Raw genomic sequence first — 14,080 nt, 5'->3', positions numbered from 1 at the left:
GTTTTACAGAGCGGGAAACTGGTCACGAAGATGTTTCAGAAGATTCGAGAGTTGATAGATGAGAAAGAGGCCCTTGTTTTTGTCCTTATTGATGAGGTAAACTTGACAGTTGTAATTTTAAGGCTGAACATGATTGACTAGATGATTAGCTTCCTGTCATTTACCGTGTTAATAAGTATCTGGCAGGCCACATGCACATGTTTGCGCCTGTTAAGTGTGTGGGTGTTTGTTTTTTTTTTTTTTTTGGACTGCTACTTTCTACTTCCTACATTTTTGAGGAGCTGTTGAGGTTCTCAAAGGAGTTGCACACAAGAATCTCACTTCTTTCAACATAATCTTCATCTTTCGGCTGCTCCCGATTAGGGGTCGCCACAGCGGATTGTTTGTCTCCGTTGCTCCCTGTCTTCCACATCCTTCTCTACCACACCTGCCACTTTCATGTCCTCTCTCACCACATCCATGTATCTCCTCTTTGGCCTTCCTCATTTTCGTTTGCCTGGCAGCTCCATCCTCAACATTCTCCTTCCAACATGCTCTGCATCTCTTCTCAGGATGTGCCCATCCATACCATCTCAGTCTCATCTCTCTCAGCTTCATTCCCAAGCTCTCCACATGTGCTGTCCCTCTGATGTGCTCGTTCCTTATCCTGTCCAACCTTGTCATCTCAACTCCGCCACCTCCAACTTTGCCTCCTGTCTCTTCGTTAAGGGGACGGTCTCCAATCCATACATCACAGCTGGTCTCACTACTGTCTTATACATCTTACCTTTCACTTTTGCTGGGACTTTCCGATCACAAATGACTCCCGAAATCCTTCTCCAACTGCTCCATCCTGCCTGCACTCTCTCTCTCTCTCTCTCTCTCTCTCTCTCTCTCTCTTTCTCACCTCACTATCGCAGCCCCTATTTTCCTGCACAGTTGACCCCAGGTACTTGAATTCACCAACTTTCTTTCCGTCTACTCCTCGCATCTTCACTACACTCTCATCCCCATTCTCACTGATGCACATGTATTCTGTTTTACTCCTGCTCACCTTCATTCCTCTTCATTCCAATGCATCCCTCCATCTCTCCAAACCCAACTCAACCTCCTTTCTACTTTCACCACATTTCACAATATCATCCGCAAACATCATGTTCCATGGTGACTCTTGCCTCACTTCGTCCGTCAAGCTATCCATCACTATGGCAAACCAGGGCTTTGAACCGGTTCAAGGAACGAAAACCGGGAACTTTTTCTATTTCACATGGAACAGAAACGAAACCAGAAACTTATTATTTTTTATGTTCCGGAACAGAAACGCTTATTAAAAATAATGGTAACCGGCTAATACCGGTTTTTATTTCGTTCCTCAAAGTTTCCGTAGCCTACAAATAAAGTCACTCTTCTCCTGCGCAAGTTTCTATGACCCGCTGGGGTTCACTTCCTGTGTGACGTTAGCTGACTGAATGGAGAGAGCGGGAAGGTGGACTACTATCACATCTCCACGTGATGATAAGTGAGTAAGTGCATTACTGAGTGTCTGAGCAAAGAAGAGCCTGAACGTTGCAACCTCCCTATTGGCTGTTTGTAAAAATGTATCAGTTGTTGCCCTTCCCACGGGAATCATCGCGGGCTCGAGAGACGAGACCTGACGAGTTAGTTCGTTGGTAGCAGAACAAAATGTCTGGACACAAATCGGGTTTTCAGAAAAGGAAAGAAAATAAACGGAGGGTCGAAAATACAAAAAAGGAGGCAGAAAATGCAAAACGAGTTTTAAGGTAGGACAAATGGTTACTTTTCTGAGGCAGCCCGCCGTGGCTGCAGGCTTTCAGTTGTCATTGAATGGTTAGTTTTCTGAGGCAGCCCGCCGTGGCTGCCTGCAGGCTTATTTATTATAGCCCATTTAGTTAAAATAGTTGATATAAAATGTTTATAGTTATAGTTATGTGATGGTTGTCCTGATTTAGACTGTTTTTTGTTTGTTTTTTTTTGGGGGGGGGGTTGCGCGATGTTGCACCCGGGTCCAGATTAGGGCAGAACCGGCCCTGGCTACATTTCAGGTGTAGTTTGTTTTATGTATGTATGTACTTGCATAGATGTGTTCTTGGTCTTCCAATATGGCGCCTAACAAAATCTCGCGGCGCGGTGACGTCATGCGGTAGCCCTCTATAGGGCCTGACTAGCCTTTGGTAACACACTAAACGAATTATCTTTCATTTTTGGCACTTTTTCTGTTTGTGTAGATGGGAAGACATACTGAGAATCCAAATCACCAACATTTGAAATAATAATTGTTTTGAATTATTTCTTGTCTTATTTAATGAAGGTTGTAATAGAATTAGCCTACATTTGGCTTAAGCTGGATGAGACAGAGACATAACTTTATAGCCATTTGTTAAACAGCTGACAGGGAACGTAATTAACCGTTCCGGGAACGAAATTTTTTTGTTATAACCGGTTCGGGAACGTCTATTTAATGGTGGAACCCAAAACCGGAAACGTTAAAATTCCGTTTCTGTTCGGAACGAACCAATAGGAAAAAAATTCTGGTTCAAAGCCCTGTGGCAAACAGGAAAGGACTCGAAGCAGATCCTTGATGGAGTCCCACCTTCACCTTGAACCATTCAGTTGTTCCGACTGCACACCTCACTGCTGTTTCACCGTTCTCATACATGTCTTGCACCACTCTGATCTACTTCTCATTCACTCCACTCTTTCTCATACAATACCATAACTCATCTCTCGGCACTCTGTCGTATGCCTTCTCCAGGTCGTGCTCTTCCTTGGCATAAACCTGTACTGCTGTTCACAGATTGCTACCTCTCTTCTCAATCTCGCCTTTCCCATAGCTTCATGGTGTGGCTCATCAATTTTATTCCTCTGTAATTACTGCAGCTCTGTACATCTCCCTTATTCTTGTATATTGGGAGTAGCACACTCTTTCAACATAATGTCAATAAATAATCCATTGAATCAAATATGAAAAGTCAGATAAAGTCTAAAATTCCTGCTGATATTTTCAAGACAATACTACTTATTGGTATTTGCAATTACAGTATATTTGCAATTGATTTAACGTTATTAGGTTAGGTTTTCCTGAAACTGTTATAACATTAACAGATGTGGTTGACAGCTGTGGTGCTTATGTGCAGGTGGAGAGTCTAACAGCAGCGAGAAACGCCTCTCAGGCTGGAACCGAACCTTCAGATGCCATCCGAGTGGTCAACTCTGTCCTTACACAGCTGGACCAGATCAAACGGTTGGAATAAAGTGTGTGTGTGTGTGTGTGTGTGTGTGTGTGTGTGTGTGTGTGTGTGTGTGTGTGTGTGTGTGTGTGAGAGAGAGAGCGAGAGAAAGAGAGGGAAAGAGAGAGTGAGTGCCCAGGCAGGTTTCCATTAGAGTTTTGTGTAAAATAGAAGTAATTTAAAAAAAAAAAGGTTGACAAAACAATTGTATTTTGAGTGATGATTTTTTTTAAAGTCAGGTTTTCTCCTCTCACAATAGCCATTCTAATTAACCATGGCGATGGACCTCCAAGACTTGACATGGCGATTTTTGTGAGTGTATAAACTTAATAGCGATATTTGAGAGTCGTCCCCCCCTCCTCGAAATGCACATGTCCATTACTTGTATTTTTAGTTCACAAAATGAAACCTGCTGTATGTGTGTGTGAGAAAGGGTCTGTCACACAGTTGTGTGAGGAGAGAGAGACAGATGAAGAGAGCTAAAGAGTGACAGGGAGAAAGACAGAGTTGAAGAGAGCTTAAAGCAGATACGCAGACCCTTTATTTTTAAATAAATTTCTGAGTGGATAGTATCTCCATCCTTGACTCTTGTATGCTGCATAAATGGGAATAAAAAATATATATTTCTGAGAGGTTAAAATCGAGCGCAAAGTTGGTATTCGAGCTGCCCCGCTGAGCCAGCCAGCCCTGAATGCGTGACGTCATAGCGGTAACCGGTTTTAAGGCCGAGGCCTTTTACAGCTATAGACCAAAGTCATATAAATAAAAATTTCTGGTGAAAGTAAGAAATCCCGTTACCGACTTGCTCAACTAAGACTGATTTGACTTCATTGATTGTGGGTTGACTCTCATTAAAAGAGGATGGGCGTTATAACTTATGCAACATACATGCACGCATTTTCACTGATAAAACGTAAAAGGCTAATTAAATAATCAGATGAACTGAGACGATCACATTCTGAAGCAAATTAAATAATCTCATACCACTAACTTAAACACACAATACAAGTTACATGTATTAATCTAAATGCAGGTAAACAACATGTTGTTTTGTATCCAAATGAGAGTCGGAGCTTACCCGTCTGTGTTCTCGCTTCTTGAAGGCTGACCTTGTGGCCGATTGTTTTGACACAATCTGACTTTCAGTTGTTCGTTCAGTTCTCCGTTCATTCAATGGTATTTTTTGGGGCTGTAGTTAGATGCGACCAAACTCTTCCACGTTTTTCCTGTTTACATAGGTTTATATGACCAGTGACATGAAACAAGTTCAGTTACACAAATTGAAACGTAGCGATTTTCTATGCTATGGAAAGTCCGCACTATAATGACAGGCGTACTAACACCTTCTGCGCGCTTCGACAGCGCATTGATATCTGAGCTCCGTATCAATGCGCTGCCAAAGCGCGCAGAAGGTGTTAGTACGCCTGTCATTATAGTGCGCACTTTCCATAGCATAGAAAATCGCTACGTTTCAATTTGTGTAACTGAACTTGTTTCATATCACTGGTCATATAAACCTATGTAAACAGGAAAAACGCGGAAGAGTTTGGTCGCATCTAACTACAGCCCCAAAAAATACCATTGGCCATGCTGAGCCTAGCTACATTGCTAACAGGAGTGACAGCGCGTCTGACTGCGTCTGACTGACTGGGAGGTCGCGCAAAGCTCGGAGAGGTACGGAGCAGCTTGTCTCAATTCCGATAAGAGCATATTTCATTATGGAAGTCCGGTGGACTGTTCCTTTTAAGAGAAAGAAACACAGAGAAAGGGAGAGATGGACATGGAGAGAAGGACTCGTAGATACAGAGAGAATGAGAAAGGGGCGAGAGAGAGAAAAATCATGCTCTGCTTGCAACAATATCTCAGCATTGAATCCACCTGACATGCACTTGCAGTGCATTATGGGACTATACGCATTCAGACACCAATATTTTATCATTTACACGCTCAACAATAAGAAATAACTATCAAGAAACCTTAGAACGGAGTGTTTGGGATGTTTGTTAAAATGGCTGCTGTTCTTGTAAGAATTCTCACACTCGGGACAGAATCTATAACCCCCGTGAGTGGAGCTTCACTGCTCTAATGTTCATTATATAGAAGTGTAGTAATCCCTGATGTGGGTGGAGCACAGAAGCACGGCAGGCGAGAGTTGGTGTTCACACAGACACTTTATTTTACTTATTTTCATCAGCGGGGCGGCACGGTGGTGTAGTGGTTAGCGCTGTCGCCTCACAGCAAGAAGGTCCGGGTTCGAGCCCTGTGGCCGGTGAGGGCCTTTCTGTGTGGAGTTTGCATGTTCTCCCCGTGTCCGCATGGGTTTCCTCCGGGTGCTCCGGTTTCCCCCACAGTCCAAAGACATGCAGGTTAGGTTAACTGGTGACTCTAAATTGATCGTAGGTGTGAATGTGAGTGTGAATGGTTGTCTGTGTCTATGTGTCAGCCCTGTGATGACCTGGCGACTTGTCCAGGGTGTACCCCGCCTTTCGCCCGTAGTCAGCTGGGATAGGCTCCAGCTTGCCTGCGACCCTGTAGAACAGGATAAAGCGGCTAGAGATAATGAGATGAGATGAGATTTTCATCAGCTTTTCAGCTTCTCTCACTCACACAATCACACACGCAACACACACGTGTTCTGGTCAGGGGAGACTCTTCTCTGCTCTCCCCCTCCTTTTATACTCCATCCCTGCAACAAACAAACACACACATTAATTGACACCAGGTGTAATGACTTAGCCACTTACCTTCCCTGACCCCACCCTCCATTCACAGACTGCTGCTTGGCCACACCCCTGCTGCCACAATAAGTATTTTAAGAGAGAGAAAATTGCTAAGTGCCACAGAATGTCTTGTACATTCCTCAAAGATGGTCTTGAAAGTACCTTTGTTTCTTTATGTTCTTCACAGTTGTCTATGTAGTCGAGTACTGCTGTGTAGTTTTTCTATCTTGGAAATAACTTGAAATATTCCATAGTTCCTCAAAAAAAGCTAAAGCAAGGTGTTCAGTGTCGTAAAGAGATCCTCCAGTGGATTTACTCTTAAACTTATGTTAAGTAAAAGTATTCATATATTTCAACAGTCAAACGTTCATTTTCGGAGACCAAATGGTGTTCTAGAAAATTTAATTTTTATTAAAATACCAGATGGGCCTCCTGCAGAAGGGACGTATGCGATGACGTGGCGTAGTGGAAGCTTGGAGCAACTCGGCTGTTTATATACTCCGCTTACAGTGTGGTTTTGCTAGTTTTACAAGTATTTTTAACAAATGTATGTTTTTAAATAAGTAAAGTATGCCTCATTGTGCAGCATATGAATGGCAAAAAGACGAGAAGATATCTTTTCACTGTTTAACCTGGCCAGAATCGTCCAACTATTCACAAGAAACGGATTCATGCCATCGGAAGACCTCAAAACAATCTGCCTGTGGTGCCCGACTTGTGCTCCGAACGTTTTGAATCATCCTGTTTCGATGAATCGACGGAATTGAAAGCAAGATGAATGGAGGCTTCCAGAAAGAAAAGGAAAAAAAAAGACAATGCCGTGCGAACAATATTTGCCCATTGTTCAGCTCCAGAAGTCCGCCAATGCAGTGCCGAGCGGCAACAGACGACAACACCACCGGGAAGTTAGTTTCAACTTTGTTCTACCATGATTCTTTGTAGTATACAGGAACGGATCCAGCCCAAGAATCTGACAGATGCACATTTGCAGAAATATTTTCACTAATTTTACCAGATCGCTATGGATTTTCACAGGGGCGTGGAGCATGCCGAGCACTTTCCGAAGAGGGCAGACACAGCCCGCTATGACCGCGTCCCGGCCTGGTCTGTTGGTTGAGCGTAGCTATAGCTCATGTAACCGGCAAGCCGTAAAGTAAACAAACGCCTGATGACCAAGTGGTGCACATATTTCTGCACGTGCATCAGTCCGGATCCATCCCTGGTATATTATCAGTGTCTTACCTGGTGAATATACCAGGAGTTGGCCTAGTGGTTAGCATGTCCGTCTCTCGATCAGGCCATACCAAAGACCATCATAAAAATGGTACCTACTGTCGTCTGGCAAGGCACGCTGCAGTACAGATGCGAGTGGGGAGTCAAACTCTCGCGGTTACCAGAGGGCTAGCCCCCGGACTGTAACCCTAGCTATGTAATAGGCGAGAGGCCGAGGGCTACGGAAACGGAGATTGGCGCCGCCCTATGCGCCACATGGTGTGGGAAGGGACTTTGACCTGGTGAATTGTAATTGGTATGCCGATGTGTTGTCAGCTTTTCAGCGTAAACTGGAACAAAATACGTCACTTGTGCAGGAGGCCCGTCTGGTAATAAATTTTTCTAGAACACTATTTGGTCTCCGAAAATGAATGTTTGAGTGTTGAAATCCACGAATACCTTTACTTAACATAAGTTCAAGAGTAAATCCGCTGCAGGATCGCTTTTTAAAGTAGCTGACTTGAATCATCTGAAATGAAAACCATTGCAGAGTTATTACCTCTTGTGATTTAGACATCCAAACGTGGTGATCCTCACTACCTCCAACGTAACGGAGAAGATCGACCTGGCCTTCGTGGACAGAGCAGATATAAAGCAGTATATCGGCCTCCCAAGCACCCAAGCCATCTTCAACATCTACCTGTCCTGTCTGGAGGAGCTCATGAAGGTGTGTGTGTTTCAAATCTACAGTGTGAAGTTGTACACAGCTTGCCTAAACGGAGGCATTGGAACACCTTTACGAATATATCAGTATCAGATCAGTAGCTTTATAAGGGTAAATACACTAAACGTGTGTGTGTGTGTGTCTGATATATAAATAAATTATTTATTTTTTAAATCCAGCGGCAGATCATTTACCCACGGCAGCAGCTGCTGAACCTCAAGGAGCTTGATACTTTGGACTACATCGAGAGTGAAGTGACCGAGCTCAGTCTGCATCTGCAGAAAATCGCAGAGTCAGTCTTCACCTGATCTTTATGTCAGTCTTGGGTTCTCTTTGACAACACACATAGTAGTGATACACAATACTGTGCAAAAGTCAGGCTTGTAGCATTCCAGTCTAGGACTCGGACTCGTGCATTAACTGCATTCAGACTCATAAATTGGAGACGAGGACTCGGATTTTTTCTTTATTTTTTGTAACATACCATAATAATGTGAGATATTTATATCTACATTAAATTTTGTACCAATTTCGTGCAAGAGCGTCACACCTGCGCACTTTGGCACGTGCATCAGATAAACTCTCGGGCGCGTTCCGGACAGCGCGTGCGCCAAGCAGACTCTCGCGCACCATAAACGACTCGCGTCTACACAGGATTAAGGCGCAATCAGCACGCCTGTATAAAAACTGTGAAAACGCACTCACTTTTCGAAGTATTGAGTTGTTTTGCTGACACATTACCGAGCCTTATTTCCTTGTTTGGTTTCCTGATCCCTGATTTTTCCTGTTTCTCGTCTTTGATTCTGCCAAATCTACGATAGCCTGTTTGTGCCTCACTCGACCTATCGCCTGTTTCACTGTTTTACGATTTTGCCCGCCGTTCTGGCTTGTTTACCGTCTTCACTTGTATTAATAAACACACCCTCTGCACTTGCATCCGTCTCCCAACCATCTCTGACCGAATACTTCACGCTCCCTGATAAAGAGAAACACATTCACCTGTTCATACGTCATGTTCAGGAACAAACATGGCGCTAAAACCATAGACATATAAACATAGACGCCGCATTGAGCTGGTGGCCCGTTGCTGGGATACGTCAGAGTGTCCGCCATATTTGATGTGGCAAATCTTCCCCGTAAACCAATGCAAGTAAATGGACTGAACTTCATAAAGCCCCTTTCTACAATAATATTTAACTCAATGCCTTTTATTCACCCATTAAAACACACACGTATATATTTGGGAAACAAACGGGCATCAAAACAACATGTATAACTTTTAATGTGATGGTTATAAATAGTGTGCGAAATACCCTGTACACTGCAAACTAGCGACAGATACGCGATAGATAGCTCAGGTAAGCTAATCAGTCAGCATACCGTAGCAAGCTACCAAAACCTGAGGCCACAATAACCAACCTACAAGACTGAATATGATAAATGATGGAAATAGTGGAAAAACTGGAAATAGTGAATGAAAATAAAAATGTACCGTTTTATTTATTGAGTCACCACACAGACCTACTCTTGTTGAATAAAGTGAGCTGAATGACCGCCAAACTGAGTTCGGCCAGGTTCTAACGTCATACCAAAACAAAATACATCACTGATTCCTTCACATTCAGAAAGGTTAAAAACATTCAGCATACGTTCAAAAACGTTCATCATAGTGTGGCACTGTATTATCTAATTCTCACTGCTTATAACTCTACACCTACCCGGTGGAGATGAGCTGGGAGACTGAAGACTGAAGGAACAGCTCCCTCTCTGATCCTGACTGTCTGACCTGTTCTGTCAAAATCCTCCGTTCTGAAGTGTTCACTGCAGAGCATGGATGACGGAGTAGCAGAAAACCCTTCCCGTCGCACAGCTGTCTCCCACTGCTTTTTCATGGCTTTATTTTTGGGAAACCTACATAGTATGTGAAAAGTTAGCTAAGCAACTAACAACAATCAGCGTAGCTACGAAGGAAATACTTCGTTGTTTGGAGACAGGTTTCACCGAGCGGCTATTATGCGCGAGACTTCATATTAATCACAAAGTCAGAAAAGTCTGTTCGTAAAATTACGTTATAATGACCAAATACAATGAAAAGTATTTTTCCAGTCTCACCTGTGAAAGGTAATCCCATGTGATCTCGTTTGGACGGTAAACCTGTTGGTACAGTTAAACGCAGCACATGAATGAGGCATCTTTATTCTCGGCTACTGTCTAGACGCTATACCAGAGACGGTTGAAGAATCTCCACTTTGCCACATTCAATATGGCGGCGAGGATGACATATGATTCTACGCAGAAGGCGGCGTCTATGTTTATATGTCTATGGCTAAAACAGCCACTGTCAAATGGTGCAGTTGGAGTGTTGTTCTCAGACTCGACTCGGATCAATAGTGGGCTCGACTCAGTTTTTTTTAATGACTTGGACTTGACTCAGACTTGAACACTGGGGACTCGAGACTGGACTCGAGCTTTAGTGACTCAACACCAACACTGGCAAAAGTCTTAGGTACGTGTAAAGAAATGCTGCCGACCAAAAATGGCTTAAAAACAATGAAATTAAATGTTTTAACGTTAAAAAAAATACTATAAACAGTAATCAGTAAGCCATAATAAATGAAAAAGTCAATATTTGGTGTGAGATCTCATCTCATCTCGTTATCTGTAGCCGCTTTATCCTGTTCTACAGGGTCGCAGGCAAGCTGGAGCCTATCCCAGCTGACTACGGGCGAAAGGTGGGGTACACCCTGGACAAGTCGCCAGGTCATCACAGGGCTGACACATAGACACAGACAACCATTCACACTCACATTCACACCTACGGTCAATTTAGAGTCACCAGTTAACCTAACCTGCATGTCTTTGGACTGTGGGGGAAACCGGAGCACCCGGAGGAAACCCACGCGGACACGGGGAGAACATGCAAACTCCATACAGAAAGGCCCTCGCCGGCCACGGGGCTCGAACCCGGACCTTCTTGCTGTGAGGTGACAGCGCTAACCACTACACCACCATGCCGCCCGGCGTGAGATGACCCTTTAAAAAAAAAAAAAAGGTAGTCTCAGGTACACTAATTGCAGTTTTATGAGCTGTAGGTTTTACTGAGCATCTTACAGAACCAGCCACAGTTCTTCTGGACACTTTGTCACACTCGCTTCTTAATTTTGCTCCAAAACCCAGTCGCCTTCATTATCTCATCATCTCATCTCATTATCTCTAGCCGCTTTATCCTTCTACAGGGTCGCAGGCAAGCTGGAGCCTATCCCAGCTGACTACGGGCGAAAGGCGGGGTACACCCTGGACAAGTCGCCAGGTCATCACAGGGCTGACACATAGACACAGACAACCATTCACACTCACATTCACACCTACGCTCAATTTAGAGTCACCAGTTAACCTAACCTGCATGTCTTTGGACTGTGGGGGAAACCGGAGCACCCGGAGGAAACCCACGCGGACACGGGGAGAACATGCAAACTCCATACAGAAAGGCCCTCGCCGGCCACGGGGCTCGAACCCGGACCTTCTTGCTGTGAGGTGACAGCGCTAACCACTACACCACCATGCCGCCCGGCGTGAGATGACCCTTTAAAAAAAAAAAAAAGGTAGTCTCAGGTACACTAATTGCAGTTTTATGAGCTGTAGGTTTTACTGAGCATCTTACAGAACCAGCCACAGTTCTTCTGGACACTTTGTCACACTCGCTTCTTAATTTTGCTCCAAAACCCAGTCGCCTTCATTATGTTTTCTTTTTTATAATCTGAAAAGTGATCTCTTATGTAATATGCTCCTCAGATACAAACTTTTTTTTTCTGTTACGTTTAATTTTGTGCTGGAAAACGAACATTTGGACTCTAAAAATGTTTCTGTACTGACTCGATAATGTAGAAGTCAAGAGAGAGAAATCTGTAACAAAGTTTGTATGGAAAAAAGAATGGGGAGCCGAAGACTTTTGCACAGGACTGTATAATGCAGAACGTTACTGTAGACACACAAACACATCCTCCTTTTATATGGTGCCATTATTTTTGTCCTAATCAAATGGCTTGTCTTATTGTCTTAGTTTATGGATCTGCTTTAGATTTTAATTTTGAATTGAGACTGTGATTCAAAACCTGGATCATTTTTGCATTAGTTGAAGTTATTTATCATCTGGTCTCTTTTAAATTGTGCCTGTTAGAAAGAAAGTATTGTGACTTATGGGCTGGAGAGTATCATTTTTGACAGAAATAAATAAATGAGCTCATGGTAACGGTGGTCATTTTCATTCGCTTCTTTTCCTCTTTAACAGGAAGAGCGTAGGCCTTAGTGGACGCACCTTGAGGAAAATTCCCTTTTTGGCTCATGCACTTTACACGAAGGTATTGTCCTTCACCATTAGCGCTAAAGTAGTGCGTTTTACTAGAATCTAGACTCGCCGAGCCATCTCTCATACTCTGCTCTGTGTTTCTAGACATCTGTGATGACGGTCGAGCGCTTTCTGAGCGCCATGGACAAGGCCGTGGCTCATCAGATAAAGCAACAGGAGAAGCTGGGTAACTGTATATGAGTGTAAGCTAGTGGTGAAAGGGTATCATTATCTAATGTCACTGTTCTGTCCGTCACTGATTCTACCTGTTATGTACTGAACTTTAATGACTTGGATGATGATGATGATGATGCCATTAGCTTCAGCTTTCGTGTGTTGTCTCTTCTTGAGCACTTTATGAGCATAAGTTTTTTTTTTTTTTTAACAAGTTCCTCTTAACAAAGTAGTTAGTCAGGTTTGTCTTAGGTTAACTGATATAATGGTTCTTCATACGCCAAGCTCCAGGTTCTCTCCCAGCATCACTGTTGGATTTGTGTTACGATGCATGTAGGAGTCTGTCTACAAAGAAACGTGCCATAATGGACACACATGAACCCTTTTTTTTTTTTTAAGTTGTGCATGAACAAGAAATGTTTGTTGTGATTTTATGTGTATTTAAAAAAAAAAAACAGTTCTTGATTAAAATGTGCTGAAAATATTTCTTGGGACTCCAACTTATCCTATCACCACTAGATGGCGTATTAAAAATCTGTATTAAAACTATACAGTGGATATAAAGTGTACACACCCTGTTAAAATGATACGTTTTTCTGATGTAAAAAAAAACAAACATCAGAAATAAATAAATGAGATCATGGTACAATATGCAATAAGCTGGTTGTATAAGTGTACTCACCCTTAAAATGCATATCACGGGTAAATTCAGGAGCAAGATCAATGTAATTCTATTTTATATTAAACTTTGGTCAAATATCTGTAACATTCTGCATTCTCTGCAATTTTTTTTTTTACCTTGCGCAATACCAGAACAATTCAGCTGAAATCAAGCCATTTGAGGTGAATTGGTCCGCCTCTGAAAAAACGTGGCATTTGGATTTCCCGGCAAACATTGATTTTCGTGACGTCGCGTGCGGGACGCCTCCTTCTGAATCCGTCAGTGCTGGTTTGTTTATGAGAAAACAACCTGGTGGTTTTCTGCAAATTTCTTCAACATTATCGCGTAATTATTAAAATGGTTAACAGATGTATCGTAGGAGGGTGTAGCAACACCAATCTTGATGGGATTAGTACTCATCGTTTCCCAAAAGACCGGACAATGAGGGAGAAATGGAAGCGCTTAGTCTACACAGGCTGTGCACTGAAACCGTGCAAAGCTCTCACAGCCTGCTGGCGCTTCCGCAGGTGACGTCACGAATCTGGCTCCAGACTCCCTTGGGATTTTTCCAGATGCGTTTTGTTATTTTATTTTTTTCTGCTGTAGACAAATGGCCTTGTGTAAAATTACCCTTCTGGATGAGTGTGTAAAGGGACATACTTTCATATAAAAAAACCTGAAATTGGTCCAGAATATGCACTTTAAACTAATACTTTCCTGAAGCACCTTTTGATTTAATTACAGCATTCAGTCTTTTTGGGGTTCACACCTGCCATCAATTAAAATGACTCTGATTTAGAGCCCTGCACTCCCGCGGGAGTCCCGCGGGACCCGCCGCAAAGCAGTGCGGCGCGGGACAAATTTTGAAAGCTCATTGCGGGCGCGGGCGGGACTGGAAGTGCACATATGCGCGCGGGAGCGGGAGTGCACATATGCGGCGTGGGTGGGAGCGGTGATAAGCTGCAGTCCCGCTAACTAAAAACGTGCTTGAAATAAAATTTATAAATTATTAATTTA

At 43.2% G+C, this 14,080-nt stretch overlaps 1 protein-coding gene across 3 annotated transcripts in view; it reads left to right on the top strand.

The window, feature by feature from the left end:
• The window catches only part of trip13 (thyroid hormone receptor interactor 13), a 32,256-nt gene extending 19,088 nt beyond the window's left edge, over positions 1-13,168 (top strand). For 2 of the 3 annotated variants that reach the window (XM_060900288.1, XM_060900289.1), the window contains exons 9-14: positions 10-96; positions 3,135-3,241; positions 7,733-7,886; positions 8,063-8,175; positions 12,172-12,241; positions 12,334-13,168. In XM_060900288.1, the coding sequence (XP_060756271.1) occupies positions 10-96; positions 3,135-3,241; positions 7,733-7,886; positions 8,063-8,175; positions 12,172-12,241; positions 12,334-12,429 (627 nt within the window). In that variant the 3' untranslated portion in view covers positions 12,430-13,168. Of the gene's footprint in view, positions 1-9; positions 97-3,134; positions 3,242-7,732; positions 7,887-8,062; positions 8,199-12,171; positions 12,242-12,333 lie in introns of all 3 variants that reach the window. The other variant, XR_009650733.1, reaches the window with a different exon arrangement.
• The last annotated feature ends 912 nt before the right edge of the window (positions 13,169-14,080 follow it).

This window comes from Neoarius graeffei, chromosome 19 (genome assembly GCF_027579695.1).
Source record: "Neoarius graeffei isolate fNeoGra1 chromosome 19, fNeoGra1.pri, whole genome shotgun sequence".
NCBI lineage: Eukaryota > Metazoa > Chordata > Actinopteri > Siluriformes > Ariidae > Neoarius > Neoarius graeffei.
This window is presented reverse-complemented; position numbering and strand designations above follow the sequence as displayed.